Genomic DNA, 22644 nt, shown 5'->3' with positions numbered 1-22644 from the left:
TTCTGACCTCCAGAGGGTCCACAACCCAGATACACAATATTTTGACACTATTTGCGAACGAGGGGCGGCCATTTTGTTTGTCAGTTTCGGTCCGATTTTTTAAGAAATTCGAACTCAACCATCCTTAGGGTGTAACGGTGATATATTGTAACGTTTTTTAAATCGGATAAAAATTGTGACCTTTATGGGGGCCACAAGCTAAAAACACGATTTATCGTACAATCAGGGGCCATAATTCAGGAAGTTATGGTCCGATATGCGCGAATATCGAAAGGAACCAAGATCTGTGGGTTATTAACATACATTTCAAGTTTAAACCAAATCGGATAAAAATTGTGACCTCTACAGTGTTCACAAGCTAAAAACATGATTTTTTGTACAATCAAGGGTCATAATCCATGAAGTTATAGTCCAATACATGCTAATATCGAAAGGAACCAAGATCTTATGGTGATAAACCTATATATCAAGTTTCAGTGATTTTATTTCTTTAAAGTTGGGTGGGTGGCACCGAAATAGTGTGGCGGTGGTCATTCATAATACATGTGAATATATTGAACATTATGCAAGAAATTTTATGCGGTTAGTAAATGAGCTAGTCTAGCTTAAATATTTGGGTGGGGCAATTAGGGACGTCTGGCGGGGGTACCCCACCACTGAAAATGTCTGACAGTGGTCATTCTTCATACATGTGAATGCGCCGAACATTTTGCAACAAATTTCATGCTGTTAGTAAATGATCTAATCTAACTTAGCTTTTGGGGAGGGACAATTAGGGGCATCTGGCGGGGGTACCCCACCACTGAAAATGTCTTGCATCAGTGATTCGCGATACATATTGATATGCTGAACAGTTTGCAACAACTTTTATGCGGTTAGTAAATGAGCTAGTCTAGCTTAGATTTTAGGGTGGGGCAATTGGGGACATCTGGCAAGGGTACCCCACCACTGAAAATGTCTGGCATCGGTGATTCGTGATACACGTGAATATGCTGAACATTTTGCAACAAGTTTTATGCGGTTAGTAAACGAGCTAGTCTAGCTTAGCTTTTGGGGTGGGTCAATTAGGGACGTCTGGCGGGGGTAACCCAACACTGAAAATGTCTGGCATCGGTGATTCTCGATAAATGTGGATATGCTGAACATTTAGCAACAAGTTTCATGTGGTTAGTAAATGAGCTAGTCTAGCTTCATGTGGTTAGTAAATGAGCTAGTCTAGCTTCATGTGGTTAGTATATGAGCTAGTCTAGCTTCATGTGGTTAGTATATGAGCTAGTCTAGCTTCATGTGGTTAGTATATGAGCTAGTCTAGCTTCATGTGGTTAGTATATGAGCTAGTCTAGCTTCATGTGGTTAGTATATGAGCTAGTCTAGCTTCATGTGGTTAGTAAATGAGCTAGTCTAGCTTCATGTGGTTAGTATATGAGCTAGTCTAGCTTCATGTGGTTAGTATATGAGCTAGTCTAGCTTCATGTGGTTAGTATATGAGCTAGTCTAGCTTCATGTGGTTAGTAAATGAGCTAGTCTAGCTTCATGTGGTTAGTATATGAGCTAGTCTAGCTTCATGTGGTTAGTATATGAGCTAGTCTAGCTTCATGTGGTTAGTAAATGAGCTAGTCTAGCTTCATGTGGTTAGTATATGAGCTAGTCTAGCTTCATGTGGTTAGTATATGAGCTAGTCTAGCTTCATGTGGTTAGTATATGAGCTAGTCTAGCTTCATGTGGTTAGTATATGAGCTAGTCTAGCTTCATGTGGTTAGTATATGAGCTAGTCTAGCTTCATGTGGTTAGTATATGAGCTAGTCTAGCTTCATGTGGTTAGTATATGAGCTAGTCTAGCTTCATGTGGTTAGTATATGAGCTAGTCTAGCTTCATGTGGTTAGTATATGAGCTAGTCTAGCTTCATGTGGTTAGTATATGAGCTAGTCTAGCTTCATGTGGTTAGTATATGAGCTAGTCTAGCTTCATGTGGTTAGTATATGAGTATATGAGCTAGTCTAGCTTCATGTGGTTAGTATATGAGCTAGTCTAGCTTAGTTTTTGGCTTCCTGTTTTTTAAGTCTGGCGGACACACCCCACCGCCTAAAATGTCTGGCAGTGGGCATTCTCAATACATTTTGATATGCTTAACATTTTGCAACAAGTTTTACGTGCTTAATAAACAAGCTAGTCTAGCTTAGTTTTTGTATCCTATTTTTTGCCCCTCTTGACCACACCCACCACAACGGGCGCGGCAGACGTTCATATCCTGTGACAGTGACCCATAGGGAACCTAGTAACACATATAGAAATTGGTTAAATTTTTCAGCTCGGTTGAACCCCCCGGGCTCCTGGCCTATAAGTTGGTGATATTGGAATGTTGCTACTAATAAATGGAAAGTTAACAATCGGAAAGTCAAAGTCATCACGTTTATCGTACAATTTAACACTCAGTTTATGGCAATTGTCAAAATCGAGACGCAGATCCAAGTAGGAAGCGTAATTGTCACTGTCAGTGGTGTTTTTAATTTCGAGCTCATCAGGATATATGAATTCTACATAATCACTAAATTTATGATTATTCAGTGATAGAACATCATCGATATATCGATAAGTGAAATTAAAATGTCTGACTAATCGTTTATTTGTTTTAATGAGTGCCTGTAATAACCGGCTTCGTACAAATATATTTCGCCTCCAAATTCAACAAAGATAATTATAATCAATTAAAAAAATCCAACATCTGAATTATCTTGTTGGCGGTGTACTTATTTTTGGAGTTACTATAGTTCTTAATATTGTTTGTCGAATTTACATAACACTTAAAATATGTGTTAAAAGTCGAAAGATCTTGGATGTGCATCTGACATTGGACCATTGCTTTTTCTGCAAAAAAGTGCAATATGTACAAAGTTTGTGGACAAAATTTTAGATGAAACTTAAAATATGCATTAAGGATCGAATCAAAAGATTTTGGATTTGTTTGATTTTGGTGCGCATCAGACCTTCTGTTCATCAGAAGTTCCCCCCATCCCCATTTTATGGAAAATATTGCGAACGTGATACAGGTAAACAGTTTTAATTCTGTTATGCCCCCTTCACCCAAAATCCTATTGATATTCAGCTTTCTGCAACTTCCCTTTGCTGAAAACCTTGTAAATGCGATGGAGGTTACAGTTTTCAATGAGAGAATGAGCTCTATCAATTTACTCCTTCTCGTGTTCGAAAACCTGCATTTGTCGAGAAAGTTCATCCAAATTTTTCGCCGTGGTTCCCCCTTGTCAGTGATGCAGGACGGAGGGCCTGACAAGGACAGCTGTATCGTCCTTCTGATGGGACGAAAAACCGAGGTCCTGTGTAAACATTGGCATGCACGTAAAAGATCCCTTGACCATTGGAATTCGATATAAGAGTAGGCCATACTGCCGCTGTCCGGGCAAAATTTCCCTCATAGCACACTGTATGGCGTATGCCCATCTTCATTAGCCCACTTCGGAGCAGAACAGTAGGACATTAAACCCCATTTCATTTCATTTCATTACCCCATCTGTATTCAATGAGTACTATTATAACAGTTTAAAATCAACTCAACCTAGTTAATAAATTAATCTGTATTCAGTGAGTACTATTATAACAGTTTAAAATCAACTCACTAGTTAAAGATACATTATGGGAGATTCAATAAGGAGTTGGCACTTCTCACTAAAACGGTTAAAAACTAGATAATGTAAAGGAAATTTGCTGAAAATTTCATTCAAATTGATCCACTATGAACCGAGAACTAAGCGATTGAAATTTCCGCCTAGCCCTGATCATCATTACTAAAGTCAGTAGATAAACAGCATAGTCACGATTATACATTTAATCGTTAAATCGTGAAGGAAAGTTATGCAGAAAATCGGCTCATAATCCACTAAAAATTGCAGGCTAGCGATGCCATCTAGAGTTGATTATAGTCTGGATAGGTTAATTAATGTCTAATTTACAATTTAGATAACATTTCAGGCCTAAAGAAAGACCTGCAATTGACAAATTTAGCTCTTCCATAATGTTTGTTCAATAGACCAATCTATAGTCAGTGACATATAAAATCTTGTGACATAGAGGGTAACAGATGGCGCTGTTTGAGGACATGTAAAATCTTGCCTTTTTCATATAACCTAGTAACCTAAAGAACAATAAAATATTTTACGTAGAAAAGTAAATTGTAATATTATTTAAGTAATCTATCTGGAAATACATCAGTATACGGTGGCCCATATACGACTTTTAAAAATTTTTTAGTTTTGGGGTTTGTTTTTAGTTTTAGGTTTGTTTTTTTAGTTTTCACCTCGGTGGAAACGTTTTCACCTAGGTGATAACTTTTCACCTATTCACCTAGGTGAAAACCCAGGGGCGACGGCATAATACGTCCACATGAAAATGTGGGCGTATAAAAATAAAACCCAAAACTAAAAAATATTTAAAAGTCGTATATGGGCCACCGTATCAGTAGAACAAAGTTGGTTTTTTTTTCAATTTGTTTTATAACCAAGTTATATTTCATTTGAAATTGGATTGAGATATAAAGGTACAACAACCACCACCCCGCTCCATGCCACCCTTCCCCACTAAATCCCCCGCTCCATGCCACCCTTCCCCACTAAATCCCACGCTCCATGCCACCCTTCCCCACTAAATCCCACGCTCCATGCCACCCTTCCCCACTAAATCCCACGCTCCATGCCACACTCTTCCACAGATTTTTCGAATCGTTTTGGAGAGTGTTAAAAATTATGTTGATTTTGATCAAGTAAGAAATGGAATCAGTTGACACGGCAGAGGAACATATCCATGATATATAGATCTCATTACAGATATAAAGCTACCGATGTACGTTGAAGAGGATGGTGATACTGATTTAAACAAGCGCTTGCCAAGTAACATATGTCAACATTTTTGCAAGAGATGGACTGATAACAATGAAAATCGATAGGGCTCTTCCTCTCATTGTCTCGATGTCTGACATCGAATTTGAAAACATCCGTTAAAAACTGTACCCTCTATGTCACAAGATTTTTGGAAAAGGGGGATGATTTTAAACTGTTATACTAGTACTCACTGACTGCAGATTAATCTATTAACTAGTATGTTGATTCTAAACTGTTATAATAGTACTGTCTGAATACAGATTAATCTATTAACTACTGAGTCGATTTTAAACTGTTATAAACTCACTGACTACAGATTGGTCTATTAACTTTGTTCTACTGATATATTATAAGGTCCATGGTTATATGAAAAAGGCAAGATTTTACATGTCCTCAAACAGCGCCATCTGTTACCGTAATCAGCATTAAAATTATGAAGCCATTACTGCGTAACATTTGTGAAGTGACGAAATGTTTACAAAACTAAACTGACTACAATAAATTAAAAGTAATAATGAAAATAGAAAAAATACAGATTCTAATTGCGTTATTTAAGAAATAAGTCATATAAGTTAGCATTTCCACTGTGTAAATAGCCAATTTAACTTGTGAGTAAGAAGTAAGTATACTGAGCGCCATGGAAAATGCATCACTTAGTTTTTCGTATAACAAAATGATCCTGTAAACATATCTTATTTTTTTGCTTCTTATTGTGAACAATATTCAAATGGGAACACATCAATAACAACACATTTGTACACTTATGGATGTTTAATCTGTAATCAACGGTACAAAGTCAGAAGGGTCAAAACCAAAAGTACGACATAGATGTCAGTAGCGCGTGTGTCCTCCACGGGCTCTTACGCACGCTGCGCAGCGATGCGCATGGAATTTACCAATGTTTGAAAGAAGGCCTCGGGCAAATTGTTCCATTCTTCGAGAAGAGCAGCTTCTAAAGCAGAAATGGTGTGCATCTGTGGTCTACGATACAGACAGCCTCCAATCTCATCCCAGACATGTTCTATCAGTGCCATGTCCGGAGACATGGCTGGCCAGTCCAAGACATTGATGTTGTTAGCAGCCAGGTAGTCCATACTAAAACGGGCGGTATGCGGACGTGCATTATCCTGTTGGAAGTGCTGAAGTTGTGGGTGCGCTCGAAACATCGGAACAACAATTGGTTGCAAGACATCATCACGGTAGGCTACATCATTAACACGACCCCTGCAAATGTGTAGGGCGGTCCGGTGATGAAATGTGAAGCCTCCCCACACCATTACACTTCCCCCACCCCATCGATTCGTTTCAAAGACGCAGCAGTCTGCAAAACGTTCCCCAAGACCCTTCCACACAAGTTGACGGCCATCAGCGTGATAAAGATGAAAGAGACTCTCATCACTGAAGAGCACACTTTGCCAGTCTACTCTTCTCCATGTCTGGTGTCCTTGAGCCCATATCAAACGCCGCTGATGGTGATGATCCCTGAGGATAGCGGTCTTGAGCCTGGGTTGTAACGCGTTGTGGACCAGAACGTTGACGGTCACGTGTTGATCAAGTAACTCAATCACATATCCATCAACCTTACAATAGTGGACTGATGAGAATTGAAGTGTCTGGCAATAGCACGTGTAGACATGCCAGCCCTGGACATTCCCATGGCTTCATTCCGTTGATTTTCAGTAAGTCTTGGTTCCTTCACATGTCCAACAACAAATTACGACAGATTGACGTTTCAAAGTTCATGTACTGCACATTAAGTTGAAAACATGCTTTTAAAGGGCTCACACACAATGCTGCACGTGAATATTGGGTTTTTCATGTGCATCTCGTGCAATTTTTTTTTGTGCACATGGGCTGATATTTTTTGCGTTTGGGAGCATTGTGTGAAACAATAGTTCATAGTATTGCATAATATTATACATACATAGGAGTTACAATTATACCTTTTTACCTTCAAAAAATTAAATCTCTATTTTGCCCATAAGCTGAAGAAAAAATCTGTTAAAATTTAAAGCTCTAATCTCCTTTACAAGTTTTTGAAAAAAGGGGGCTGGGGTAATTCTGGGAAAGGGGGCAGGGATAATTCTGGAAAAGGGAGCTGGGATAATTCTGGAAAGGAAGATTATAGAGTGGTGAATATGGATTGTATTTGACCTCTGATGCCACCCCTCCTCATAAAGCAAACCAGTGGTCCTAATTAAGTTTTATCATATACACTTATTTAAAGATGTACCATACTAGAAATTAAATTAACACATTTCCACCCAATTCTTGACATTGGACCCCAATCCCTCCTTCCTCATATCCTAGAAATGTCCCCTCAAATGTCTGATCACCAACCAGAATCAAAATTTATGCCAAAAACTGCTCTAGAAAGTCTGGGTCTCATAAATTCTCCTCTTGTGTGGCGATACTCACCCTTGAACCACCGGACTAATATAATTTGACTATTGAAATCTAACTAGTTACACCATTCTTAACAAACAGACCATATTCATAATAAACTTTAGTAATAATCAGTCTTCATTCCTTCCACTTCTTTTAAGAATAAGGTATTACCGATTCTTTTTGCTTTAAAGCTGTACATAGACTAGCATTTCTTATGGAGGGTGGGGTGGAGTATTTCTCTTACGGACAACATGTATCACAATTTCATTCATATACTGTACATTAAAAAAATTGGTATGACACTAAAATTAGGAGAATTCTGCTGGAATCTATATAATTTCTTAGTACACCTTATAGTATGTCACTAAATTCTATAGTAAGTTATATTATTATTAAAGGACAGATCTGTGGTATAGAATATTTTTCCTACATTATTCTGCAGTAATGTATAGGAAGGAATACTGTAGTATACTGTAGTATTAAGTATACATCTAAATTCTACAGTAATGTATAGGAAGGAATACTGTAGTATTAAGTATACATCTAAATTCTACAGAAAACTATAGAATGTTCATCTGTTATACCTTTCTCCACAAAATCTACAGAACAAAATATTTTTTCTATAGAATACCATAGAAAACTACAGGATGGCACAAGCAACTTACAAGTCAGTTCTATAGAAAACTATTAATAAATGTGTAATTAATAATTTATATAACATTTAAGGTCTAAAGAAATACCTACAATAGGCAGATTCAGCAGTTTAAACTTTGCACTAGCTTTTGTATGTTGGGATATATGCGCTGTTCCATAAAATGGTGGGGGGTTGGGTGGCTGAATGGTTAGCACGTGCGCGCTGTACCATAAAGTCTGTCATTGAGTCAACTGGCGTGGTTTCGAATCCCCGGTTGTACGTGGCAAGGAGTAGGGTCGCCTGTCCAACCTCGTGGGTTTTCTCCAGGTCCTCCGGTTTCCTCCCACTGCTAAAGACCCCTACGCGCAAGCGAATTATTGAAATAAAATTAAACCATGTGTTAGTCCCGAAATGACCTAGTTTGTGTCGAGTGGACGTTAAACCCCATTTCTCTCTCTCTCTCTCCATAAAATGGTGATGCAGATACAACCAACCTTTCTACTAATTTACTTAACAGTCACATAAAACAGACCTGAAATACAATCTGGATAGGCTAAAGGCCTGAAATACAATCTGGATAGGCTAAAGGCCTGAAATACAATCTGGATTGTCAGGGCACTACTGCATCACTGTGTACATACTTAACTTACACCGTCTGTCTACAACAGACACTAACATAGTTGTTCAACATTTTAAGTCATAAATCAACGATTTTGAGAATTTTGAGATGTATATATTCTGCTTTTATTTAATAAAATTGAAAAGGTTTTAATTTGTCGTGTAACAGATGTGAACAGGAGTAGAACCGCATTACAAAATAGTATACTACTTGTTGGATATGGCGGCCATTTAGGGCAGAGATTTATTCCTGTAGTAGAGTAGATAGTTCTCTGTGTTCAGAATGGATTCAGGCCATCAATTTATACCATTTACAGCGCTTGTCAAAAGCTGTTCACTTCACATTCTCAGACTGTGGAAAGATTTGACAAAGCTAATTCATCCATTATTGAAATATCTAGTCAAATTGACAGAGTAATGAAATTAATTATTTCATCTAAGGTCTTTGCAGACCAAGAGAACAAATGTGATCAATTGATTTTTCTTTTTTGTCAAATTTTTTTTCCGTAAAGGAAATGAAATAAAATGTGGTTTAACCAGCAACGAGTAAATGAAGAAAGATGTAAGCCATGTAGTGTTAGTTGTGTATTTGATGTCAGGGTTAGTCGTTGTTTCTTGTTAGACCCTCCATCATGCACCAAGGGCTACAAGCACATATTAATCAATTTAACATATTTTTATAATGCACCTTTTTTAAAGTTTTACCAAGTTTGAACATTCTACCTCAATTAAAACCATTGTGTTCAATCAAATCACTTATGAGTACTTTGCCCAAGCAGAAATTTCTTGACATGGAATTTATTGATCGTTTAATTTGAATCAATGTTATCATGTCCCAAAACATTGACCAATCATGTTGTTTATCTCGGATTATCCTATGCAAAAAATGTTCATCATGATTGAAGTAAGTCAATATATTCACCAAATATAACACCTAAACCCAGAAGGGCCCCCAAATCAGAGAAAAGGACTCATTTGGTCAAGCGCCGCCCCACTATGTGTATCTGTTTTCTCGTGTTAACCACAGGTTTGTCTTATGGGTGTTTGTTTATGTGTTGTGGGGTCTATCAACCAACTTTGTCAGCCAATTGTTCTTCACACACTGCATGTTGTATGCCCATCTTCATTACCAGTACAGTTCCTGTAGAACACCAGGGGACGTTACGGCAATGTTCTGGCAGAGTGACCCAGTAACAGTTCATTAAGTATACTCAGTTTGCTAGCAACTCAAAAGTACCTGATGATCTCAATTTGAACAACTGCTTCAAATAATCTACATAATGTCACTGTTTTTTTACTCAACTTATGAAGTACATCTTGAGCGGTTGGGAAAAGTATTTAAATGAGTTTATGACTGTGGTTTTACTTAAAGTAGCTAAGTCCGTAACTCAATATCATCCAAAATCTTCGACATTGAGAACACAAATTTTTTTGCAATTTAAATCAGCATTGGTGTTGTGGTCATACCTGGAAAAGATGGGCTTCTGATATCCAATATTTAAGACACAATAAACATTTTACCCTTGGTACACGAATCGTGTACCATAATGCGTTTCAGCGCCATTTGTAACAAGGTGCTCAAAGAGTGAGGCTAGACATATTCCACAAGTCATGTCAAACGGTGATGCCATATTCTTATTTGGAGAGCATGCGCAATATATACTATCAGTGTTGACTGGAATAACCAGACAATAGAAACTGTCTTTCGGTTGTGACTTCTGGCGTATTTAGCCGAACATAAGTGATGACAATTCACAGTAAAACGGAAACGATTGAATGTAAAACAGTTTATATAAATTCATATTACATTATTATATGTGTTGCGACCCATTTGTGCCAATTTCTAGGCCCAAAATATTAGCGATTTAGCTCCTTTAAATACAATTGCACATTAGAAAATTGTCACTTTGTCAATCTTCTTCGTTTATTGTGACTATTTTACTGCCTTTGTCATCAGCTGGTTTGATAGTGATATTCCTTGTCATCAGCTGGTTTGATAGTGATTAGCTTGCTTGATAGTGATATTCCTTCTTGTCTGGTTCCTTTATAGTTTGATAGATTCTTTTTCTAATTACTTTCTAATCTTGTTTCAGTTTAGTTTCTCCTCGATCTTCTGTGGTGATGTGTATTAATTCTTCCAACAGGTTTATGTTCGTTTTTTGTGGAGTCAATCAATTTTTTAATGGATTTGGTTGATCTTGTGGTGTGAGCTGATCTTTAAAAAAATGTTTTGAGTGTTAATTTGTTTGCATTGTTTGTTTTTTGTCTTATTTGTGAGTCTGTCTTCTGGGTTTTTATTTGGCTGTGGTGTGGTTCTCCTGCTCTTACTATTAGAATGAAGGAACACCAAACTACAACTGAACAAATAAATGATGTGTGAAATCAAGTAAATCATTCATCAGTTATTAACAACCTGATTAGTAAACGGGAGTATTTCATAAACTAATTGAAATTAACAGAAACAATGATGTAGCATGACACTTTATCTCCTAAATTTAATTACATTCTGTGAATTAAATATAAATGTGATAAAATTTAAACAATTGAAATCCTTAAGCAACTACATGGGGGTTAAGACGCTGGCTCGCTAGTCTGGAGGTCGGGTGTTCGATCCCTGCATTGGCCGAGAAAGTTCATCTGGATATATGAAAATTTGTAGGAATTGGCTCGACCATTTCATTGGTGTATCAGGGGTAGAAACTAACCTGAAATGGTCACTAGCCATTTGGGCTAGTAGCTTTCAGATCTTACTAGCCCAGCCAACATTCTACTAGCCCAATAAGAAACTGACACCAGACTTAAAAATTCTGATTTAGACTGTTGTTTTGTTCATCATTAATCAATCAAAAACACCAAAATACATGCACTTAAATTTATTTTGGCATATTTAATAATACAACTAATAGACTTTGTTCATTGTTGTCTCTGTTTTTTCATCAAATAATGAATTCATTAATCAGTCATGAAGACATATATATTAAAATTCAATTTGGCACATTTCATTTCATATTTCATATTTGTCCTTTGGAAGTTTAATCTTCAATACAATAGATTTTTTAAGGGGCCTCTTTGTATTTATATTTCATTTATGTTTTATAAATTCAGTTGTGATGTGCAAAATAATATGATGTAATGTCCTTAAAATTTAATATCACAAGTTGTCACCAAGTTGTTACGAGTGTCTTCATTGCCGTAATATATCGCTGTTATAAAACCTTTTAACATCCATGTTCTTCGCTAAATTGCTTCATGTATATATATCAACGATTAGGTTAGGCGATTTATGATAATTAACCTGAAATATGACTGAAAAGTTATTCAATTATATCGAATATCGAGGAAAACCCATGAGGTTGGACAGGCGACCCTACTCCTTGTCATGTACAACACTGGAATCGAAACCACGCCAGTTTACTCAATGACAGACCTTATGATACAGCGTGCACATGCTAACAATTCGGCCATCCCCCCTCCACCCCCACCCTCCCACGCGCCTATATAAAGAACTATATATCATCTATATTATTGTCAATCACCATAATTGTGTTATGTGCCATGAGCACATTTTGTGGATATAGCGCTTATTATTATTATGATTACTTTTATTTTCCTTTCTTTTGTTTCTTTCTGCATTTATTTTCCTGTATTGTAACATCACTGACATAATCGCACTGCTAATGTTGTATGTAAATTCAGGACTTCACCAATTGGACATGTATATATATAGCAACCAATGATGTAGTTATTGGAGGTTATGAAAACCTGATGACTATACAGAAGGTTGATATGGAAAATAATCAACCTAAAAAATCAATGTTATTATGGGAGGATAAAGGAAGTTTAATAAACAATATTTTTGAGTGAAATGTCAATTTGTAAATATCATTCCAGTCTTAAAGGCTGATATTACAATTCAAGTAGATCATGATATACCTTCATACCTTATCAATAGACATTTGTATCAATATAGTATATTGACCTGAATGACCAGAATATGCCTCCAGTATCTATTTCAGGCAGGGGCCATAATTTCTAAAATAAAGTTAAACTAGTAGTATGAAGACAGAAATATATGCCATACAGTATGCTATGAGGGAAATATACCCTTAATCAAATACCGAACGTAAACGTGTTTACAGGTCCTCAGATATTTTACCCCATTTAAACCACTAGACACTGCTTCTTGCCAGGCAACATGTCCTCCACCAATGACAAGCGCAACCTGTCCTGCACTAATGACAGGGGGTTGCCAAGCGCAACCTATCCGGAATCAGTGACAAAGGGTTACCAGGCAACATGTCCTCCACCAATGACAAGGGGTTACCAGGCAACCTGTCCTCCACCAATGACAAGGAGTTGCCAGGCAACCTGTCCTGCATCAATGTCCTGGATGAAATTGGAAACATCATGGTTAGTGAGTCTTACTGAGCCACCATGGCTCCAAGTTCAACTTGTATCTTTTACCTTACTGCATATTCATTCTAATAATACAAATACAACTACCCACATTTACTGATGACTGTCGGGCATTACTGACCTAAAAGGTTAATTAATTAATGAAACAATTTGTTCCTTATATAGTAACACTACAGGTATTTAATGATAATCTGATGAACTACTAAGTGTATAAATTGGACAGCTTAAAACCAGAATGACAATGAAAGGACTGCAGGATATATATATAGCTGGTCACAAAATGTGATTCATTCCCAGATTAACTAATAACCAATGGACAGGTTTCATATACCTGTTTAAAGAAGCTGGATGGAGCAGTAATAGTTATGGGGCAAAATCTATGCATTATTTGCTAGATATGTTGAGGTATGTTACTAACTGGAACGGACAGAAAAGGCTCAATTCATGATACACGGAGCTTGATTTCTCAGCTATTAAAGGACGTAATATGGCTCTATTCTTTGGAACTTTAAAATAAATTAAAAAGCACCTATCAATGTAAAGTAAGTTATATTCAATTTGTAAAAAGAAAAAGAATTATTGTAATTTCTAAACAATTATGGTCAGTGAAATATGTGAACAGTAAAATTTAATGTTTTTGTGTGAATCAGCCATTTTTATATTAAAAAAAAATGGTTCCATTGTCTTGTGGGATATGTTTTTACAAATGGCGCTCGATTATTTATTCTGAATAATCTGGATAATATTGAATAAGAGGGTTTACAATAAAATAAACAAGCAATTATATAAACTAACACAGTTTGGATGTTCACGTCCAAACAACCCAATATTTTGAGCTGAAATCTCGAGATACGGAAAATACACCATTCCTCTATATTTTGGCGTTTAAATTTCAGAGTACACAGACTTTTAATTCTGAGACTCTGTTAAAATCGGGATGGTACCTTTAATTATATAGTGGACAAAAAGTAAATTTTATTATTAGATAGTGTCATCAAGACTACTTCTATCTCCAGGTTTATAATTCATAGGAGGACAAATGAATTCTTTTTGCTTTAACATTTACTAATACACAATCGGCCAATTCATGGGCGTTCATCTTATCTTCTCTATATTGAAAATCATTGATGGCGCACGTCCCCATACCCCGACCCGCAGTCAACCTTCCAACGGCTTTGATCACGTCCGAAGTTTTCGCCCGAAATTATAGGCCTACTTGTCAAAATACATATTCATTCTCTTTCTAACAGTTGCTTGCAATTGAAACATGTGCTGATGCTAATCAGTGTTTTCATATACTGGCCGAATCAATGTACAAAGCTACAATGTAAAGTACATGGTAATGTTTAATACAATAGCTGAGATGATTAACCAGTGCACACACGTACAGTATTGTCTAATTGATTCTACTATATGGCTTTACAATGACAAGTCCAGCAAACTTACCAGCTTTATACATATATAATTTATAGTAAAATTTAGACATCGGGCTTACTTTAGTTTCTTATTTAAAACAAATAGTGTAGAATATGTACTGACGAAAAACATTACTTTATTAAAATAATATGTCAATTCAAAATCTTATATGAATGACACAATGGATTTTCACCTGATTCCCAGTGCCATTGTTGTAAAATTGAATATACAAATAAATGCCTTAAAACAACCAAACCGTAACGCATACAAAAAAAAATAAAAATAAAAATTCACAAAATACTACTTACGGATGCCGTCAAAACGGGTTGCTATCGTATCCAAAAATGTGTTTTGAGTTAAAACATGTTTCTTTCCAGGCATGTTGATTTACAATAATTTACATATATAAAATGTCCAATATCTACCCAACAGCTAATTCCAGTAAGTCTATTAATCCCAACATTAAAACCATTTATATTGTTTCTTTATAGCGGTAGTCGCCGTATTAACCTGCTGTCATCTCTACTTAAATACATAGCATGCCACAATGCAAAAAGGTGCTTCCATTAATTACACCACAAATCATCCTTCTGTGCAATATTACTGAATGGAGTCATGACCATAGTATGAGCACATTAAAAAAATATCGAATAACAATTTGTCTAGAAGGAAAACAAAGGCCGTGCCGTATATGCGTTGTTTCACTATTCATATACAGCTCGTAGACCGCGACTTCTGGCATTGACAGGTACATGTCACGTGATCGATGACATCACGATACAGCACGCGCTATGTATGCTATTATTCTATGATAAACCCTGGAACTACTTGCTCCAATAGGTTTATTCTCAATCTACAAAAATCCATTTAAATGACACATTATTATCTCACACGCGATATAAAATCCTTTCAAAAACGGGACAAAGGAAATAAAGGACTTGTTAGGATTTATTGGCAGCGAGACTTTGTCAGAGGTTGTTTATTCCCATGTCTGGGCATTAATCTAATACAAATTCCTGCATAGCTAAACCTAAAACGGTCGTTTGTCCGGTTAAAAGACTTCTTGTATCAACGCAAAGACAATATTGCAGAACACTAAATCAGCCTCGTTACGGATCTAAGTCATAATTTTACTTTGTGCCAAGTGAAAAGAGCCACAAAATATTTTGTAGTAATTCAATTTATCAGTCAACCTAAATAGATATAGAATTGTTAGTCCCTGTATAACATTATTCAACAAGAAAAGATGACCAAAATCAGTTTAATTGCCTATCGATTTTTTTTCAGTTCTGAATAAAATTACATTAATAATTTTTTAAAGTGAAGCACAGACCTAACAATATGCACGGGGTGGTTTATTTCGTGTTTATATCACAAAATTGGGAATTAAATGAGGACGCGTATATTTGTCAATTTTATTCGCCCACATTCTGGGCGTATTATGCCGTCATCCCTATCCGTCTGTCCGTCCGTCCGATACCCGCCAACAATTGGCTTGTGAACATGACAGAGGGCTACACTTGCTACAGTCTTTGAGGTGGTATGAAACAGAGTCAAGAGGAGATAAAAACCTGCCGAAATCACGCGTTCCAAGACCTTCCGCGATATGTTTTTGTGCGTGTCTTTATTAAATTTGATATATTTTACAATCTGACTAGTATTCCGTATAGCAGCAACACGCTTTACAAATAGAATACATGTTCATATAATACATAGAATCAGTGTCATCAACGGAAATCAACTTATAGTGGGTCACTTTTTAAAGCTGTTTTAGAGCCAATAAACACATATTCTGTTTTCTCAGAATTCAACCTTCCCGTTATACAGCTTTTCATGTTGCATTTTGAAAAATCAAAATTATTATTTTCATGTTTAAAAGACCAGTATAACTGCGTGTCATCTGTATATAGATGGAACAGAAGGCCATAGTTCTTGACAATTGAACCGAGGGGTTTAGTATACAGGCTTAATAAAGACGAGAGTATCCTCGTCGGAACGTCGCTCAGTATTAAACTCAGTAATTGTGTACCATAAAATTGTACCTGTGTTAGGCTAAACACAATTGGATCTGTCACAGATCTCTGTGTTACTCATTGTCTTGAATATTGGATATCAGTTAAGCCCATCTTTTCCCGGTAACATCACAACATCAATGTTGATTTAAATAATTCGTGTTTTCAATGTGGAAGACTTTGGATGGTATTGAGTTAGAAACTTAGCTACTTTATCAGTTGTCCAGTAAGAGAAGAATATCACTTTCGATATTAGTATGTATCACACCGAGTTCAAATATATCACTGTTACACCATAATTATGGGTGAGTCCGAATGCCGTAAAATAGTGTAAAACATTAGAGGCCACACTGTTTGTCCGATTGAGATGAAATTAAAAATATATGTCAATGGTCAAACAATCTTGATGAGTTCGACTTTAGGGCGGATCTAGGTCAAAGTTTTCCCCCCTTCAAAATGTGAAATCTGTACAAATTTGTGGAGCTTCTAGATTTTGATGAAACTAAAATTGTATCACATTTATTTTTACTACAAATTAAAAATAAGACTTTTAATAAGATAAGAAGCGAAAGTTTGAAAGGAATGGACCAAATCAATGAGGTATAATTATAGCCGACTTCTTGTTAGTCTGCGTGTACTCTTTTACTGTAACAATCTGTTTCACAGAGATTTTTTAATATCTCTGTTACAGATGACTGTTTCGACACGTGACGTCACATCACGCGGCGTCCATCATTGGCTCAATAGCGCGTGCATTGTTTTCATAAGACGTCACGGATTCGGGCTAAATGGTGAATTTTACTTATTTTAATACCCATTTACACTAAATAGGAAATGATTTTTACCTACAAACAATTCAAACGACTTTATTTATTTTTCTAATAAATGAAAAAAATGTTTCAGAATTTAATTTGTCGAAAGAAAAAAGTTAATATTTTGTAGTCATTAAGTCGCATCGATGTCATCCTTATCAGTGATTGTAGCGGCCAAGCGAATATTCGCTGCGGATCAGTGTGGTACTGTAACTGGTAGGCCTACAGTACGTAAATCCCGAAGCAGACAAATAGGAAACAGTGATCCAATGGGGCTGCAATTCAACTGGGGTGATGTTAGCTGTGATGTTTATCAATTTCCATAATTTTTCTGTAAACGCAAGTGACAAAAGAGCGTATAATACCGACATCCAAACTCTCATTTTAACCACAACTAAACATATCAAGGCCGTATTATATATTGAACTTTCAATCAAATTGACTGACACGTGGCCTCGCTCAAAAGCGGCCTCGCTTCGTACACTCTATCATTTAGCCTCGATTTAAAATTTCCGGGAGTATGACGTCAACGTAACGGTTAATCTCCGCTTGTACGATGCCATTTAAAAATTTAATCAATCAATGAAATCCCGTTTAAATCCAAGCCGAATCCAAGCCATCCGTGGGTCTACAGAGTTGATTTTGTGCTTGTTGTGTAAATAAAGATCTAATTTATAATTTCTATGACATCTGAAGCCTAAATAAAGACTTGCAATAATCAGATTTAGCTCTTGCATAATGTATGTTTAATTAAAGTAATGTGATTATGAAAGTGATCAAGGTTGATAACACCGTCCAATATGACACTTTGCCTGAATATAAAACAAATTGACAATAATTTGATCAGGTTTGAATAATCACAACCCCCTCAAAGGAAGATTGAATTTAATCAGTGAAATATGTTACAGAAATGTAGAGGTAACGTGATTTCATTTAAATACAAAAACCATTAGAAAAATGACACGACAAACCATCAATGATCCCCTGAAGGCCAAATAAATAAATCAGCGAAGACTATTTTACAACGGCTGCTATAGTGATGTCTTCAGATTCAAATCATATTATCCATTTATTCTAAAAGGCAGTGGAAGGCAAAGTAATAGTTATTATTTAATAAACATTGTATTCCATTGAATCGTCGTCACCTGTATATTGACGTGAACTTCGTGTCATAGGATTATTATTCATTTTTATGGTGACAAGTCGACAGAATTGACCCGACAAGTAGACGAAATGATGGCGACGATCGTCGGGTTATTTTGTCGTGTTGGCGGGTTGATTTCGTCGACTTGTCGACTTCTTCATAAGGCGACGATTATGTATTGTTTAATGGTCGAGAGCGAGACATTAAGTAATATATTGTAACAACAAGAGGACCGTCAGGTCCAAGTGTTTTTACAATATATTACACAATGTCTCAGCTCGAGACCATTAAACATCTTAAAATACAGACACTCCGCACGTGCGTTTACAGTGAAATACGTCACTCGAGTCTAATATTTGACAAGGTACGATTGGCAAGTTGCCCGTACGATTATTTGAAATAATGGTACGCCAACATCAAAGGGTGACGTCACATCTGTATTTTAAGACATTTGAATGGCCGCTAACAGCCACCATACATTTTGCTTTTTGTTAACTTCAAGAGCACTTATTTGGTTTCATGAACGCTGACTTGGTCACGGCATTAAATCCGCGCCTCATGGATCCGATTTATAAAAGTTTGACATGTCTAATTTACCATGGTAGGCCTAATGTTAATAGTGGGTTACGACCCATCAGTGATGGGATGGAATAGGGTGGTGGTGGGGGGATAACAACCGAAATAACTATAAATAAATGTAATAAAAGTCCTTTGATTACAGCAGCACAAATTATACAAAATGCAATTTACATTTCACCTCGTTTACTTTTCTCAATCATAAAACCTTTGTAACTGCGTTTGTTGTTGTTTCGATCGTGAAAAACCCTAGTTGACAGCGTATCCGGTTTAACTCGACACTATTTTTAGCCACGCCCTTTATGTGCAACTCGATTTGGTACAAATAATAAGACCACTATTTTCCATTCATTTTATTATTATTATTATACATGTATTTATATAAAATAATAAAAATGAACATGTACATATATCATATGTCTGAATTAATGAGACGTTAAAAACATTTGACAAGAGAAAACTCTTTTTTTATTGATATTTTACTGATGAAGTGAATAATTGTTGAATATATTATACAATTTTAATCAATTTATCCAAATACGGTTATCAATAGTGAATTGTTTATCCTACTGATAAACTATAGACACAGGTGTTATAAACTATAGGCACAGGTGTATAATGCGAAAAGGAAACTCCCACGTCGACTGCAATATTCCCAAACCTACAAATCCATATTCCATAAATGTATGATTATTCGTCGACGATGGAAACCGACAACAAATAATTCTGTGTGTGGACAAGAATTTCTCGTGTGATGTGGGCTAGGCTATATGCCCCCGCTTTTTGGAAATCTGAGAGTTCCCCCCCCCCCCATAATGAAAAGAGAAACGTGCCTGTTTATATCTCTCTTGTCCTGTGGGTTCACATAAAATAAGGTTTATCTTACATGTTAGATGGGTATGTATGTTTACTAAAGATTTCCACTAGGTTACCACTTAATTTCTGAAAAAAAATAATGCTCCGAACCATACTTACGATCTAGCGAAAAATCGATATTATTATGAGAGTTGGGAATACTTGGGAGATACTGATCATACTAATGGGATATATAAAAGGCTTAGCTTTATATAATAATTGATATGATGAAAACACGTAGCCCCGAAGTAAATTAAGCTAAACTACAAGGTTTTCTTGCTACCAATATGCAAGTTATTTTTGATTGATAAACAACCAATCTATATTTGTTAATATGCGACGGCACGTAACGCCATTAGGGTAATTGGCGGATAAGATACTTAGTATTAAAGATAATGTAATATCTATATTTTACAGCCATTTATTGGACTATACTGTATTAACTAGCGATATTCTTGTTAAACATGTATTTGGTAGAATATGGGCCAATATCGACTCTATTTTTTATTAAATTCTCCATGATAACTGATAAGGATCGGCTTAATTTTAAAATTACCACAAGTGTTGTTGAATCATAGTTTCCATTCGTTGACTCGTGTGGTGTGTAGTCAGAAGGGTCGTGGACAGCAGAATAACGGAAGTCAGATAGAAGTCCTGACAGTAGAGACTTTTGGCAAGCGGAATTGTCCCATCCGTATCACGTATCCGTATCGTATACGTGATACGTTGCGTCAATGTAGTTTTAGAGTTTTGGCAGATTTTCGTGTCGCGTACGTGTGCGTCGATCAGCTGAGCTTAGTTCTATTACAGCATGATGGCAGATATCTACAAAGATCACCATCACTACTAGTCAAGTGCCTATTAGAGCCGAGCTATTAAAAAAAATAATGTTGAATCTTATTTAAAATCTTCGACTTCGACTCGACTGCAATTTTTGGTTTCACTAATGTTTCATTTCAGAAAGTTTATACCCCTTTAGCACAGAATAAAATCATTTACAGATTTACAAGGTTCCGCCTCCCTAAATTTAGCACGTAGTTCAACCATCATGGTTAAAATCACATCAAATATATACCTTCGTGTTCTAGAATACACAAAGATTCATAAAAACGCTACGATACAACATTTCAGCATCTAAAAGTAGCAAAAAAGACGGTAAAAGGACACGCCAATGTTATACGGCCCTTAAATTTCCGTATAAAAGCTGTTCGATACGTGCTGCCGTATCCGTGTGCCGTATTATGTATGAGAAATACACACACATCGATGACGTCACACGCAAAATTCATACGTATACGCGATACGGACCCAAAATTTACGCTTGCCAAAAGTCTCTAGTATTTAATAACCACGTGACTTATCGGTTGCGTACAAAGTTACATCCAGAAGATAAACTTGTAACAGAAAGAAATAGATCCCATCCCATAATACTACAATTGATTGATTATAAATAAGATGAAGAATGAAACACAGTCCTGTGTGTATATCAGGTAGATACATAGTGCTGCAGGTAGACGTGCATTATACAGCATACATAGTCTTACAAATAATGAGGTTTTACAGTTGAACGACCATCTCGAGTAAAGTTCAATCAAATGATCAGGTTCTTCTTAGTTAGGGATATAAGCAAAATCTCTTTCTTCTTGGTCATAGCTTTCATTAGATCTACGAGGAAATTGACGATTACATGTGTTTACACCATTCAATCGACGTATCAATTTGTTATTTAATACCATCCATAGGGTGGCCCATGTGCTCTACAGAAATAAAGTCCACCGCTGATAGTTCGAGACTACCACTGAAGCGTACACATTCGCCGTGCCGAGACCAACTTTCTGACAATATGATACTATAAATAGCCATGGCACGTGCAATTCTCTACAAATCTATCAACTATTACAGCCGTAAAAAATTTATTGTTGACGATTTTGAATAGCAGTGAAATTAAGCTTCTTGGTTATTACAGCAGATTTAGAAATTACGTTCGTTTCATTTTTTAAATCGCTTTATCATTAACTGTACCGTTAAGAGCGGCATCTTTTGGTTTAGTACAAATAATATCTCTGAATCACTCGGATTAGACAGGAACATGATACTTGCAGTAGTTTCATTTTACTTTTACAAGGTTCTTAAAACGATTGTTGAGCTACCTAACGTGCTTATTTCTAAATTCAATTTCTTGTTCTAGCTTTCTGTTATGTTTCGTAAAAAAGTAGTCTTGATTATCCCGACCTGTCAATCAGACGTAGAATGGTCGATAGACTGGTTAAGCGAGACTAATTTCAAAACAAGGGCACGTAACCTATCTTTTACTCAAAAGTGTCTGGATGTAATGGACGACACTTGGAACCAGTTTTCAGTCTATTATTTATAGATGATTAATGGTCATAGCTTATTAAGTACAACATGATCGTTTATTTAGTGACTATAATTGTGTGAAACTGATTTGAGGCTTGGCATATATATAAATATTGTGGCGTAATTGTCGAGATATAAGGAGATATATGGAGATATTTATTTATGGTGGGTCACCCTACCACGTCGCCTCAGCTTTACGATCTGGGAGCAGGTGCGAGCAGGACTTGTAGACATTCCTTCAGTAGGAATATTACAGAAATCAAGTAGCGTTATATTGATCATCATTAGAATCTTTGACTTTACGCATTAAACGTTTGGCTATTTTAACCGAACTTTCAGCCTTTCCGTTTAGAAAGACTATTGTGAGGACTGCTTGTTGTGCGCAAAAAATTCCAAAGTTCAGAAAACTGTTTTAATTTTAGCGACGAAAACTGAGGACCACTATCCTGGACCGACTCTTATGATGAGATTTAAACTTACAGTCGGCCGTTTAAAGTAACAAGTACGGTGTATAATAGTCAGTTG

General features: G+C 36.3%; 1 protein-coding gene across 1 annotated transcript in view; it reads right to left on the bottom strand.

Annotated features, from left to right (window-relative positions):
- Positions 1–15074, bottom strand: part of LOC126832520 (potassium voltage-gated channel subfamily H member 8) — a 109726-nt gene extending 94652 nt beyond the window's left edge. The window contains exon 1 of the mRNA XM_050563332.2: positions 14671–15074. Within this exon, the coding sequence (XP_050419289.1) occupies positions 14671–14743 (73 nt within the window). The 5' untranslated portion in view covers positions 14744–15074. The remainder of the gene's footprint in view (positions 1–14670) is intronic.
- Positions 15075–22644: the final 7570 nt, after the last annotated feature.

The sequence above is a fragment of the Patella vulgata genome, chromosome 9 (assembly GCF_932274485.2).
Source record: "Patella vulgata chromosome 9, xgPatVulg1.2, whole genome shotgun sequence".
Lineage (NCBI taxonomy): Eukaryota > Metazoa > Mollusca > Gastropoda > Patellidae > Patella > Patella vulgata.
Note: the sequence above shows the minus strand (reverse complement) of the source record. Positions and strands in the feature narration are given on the sequence as shown.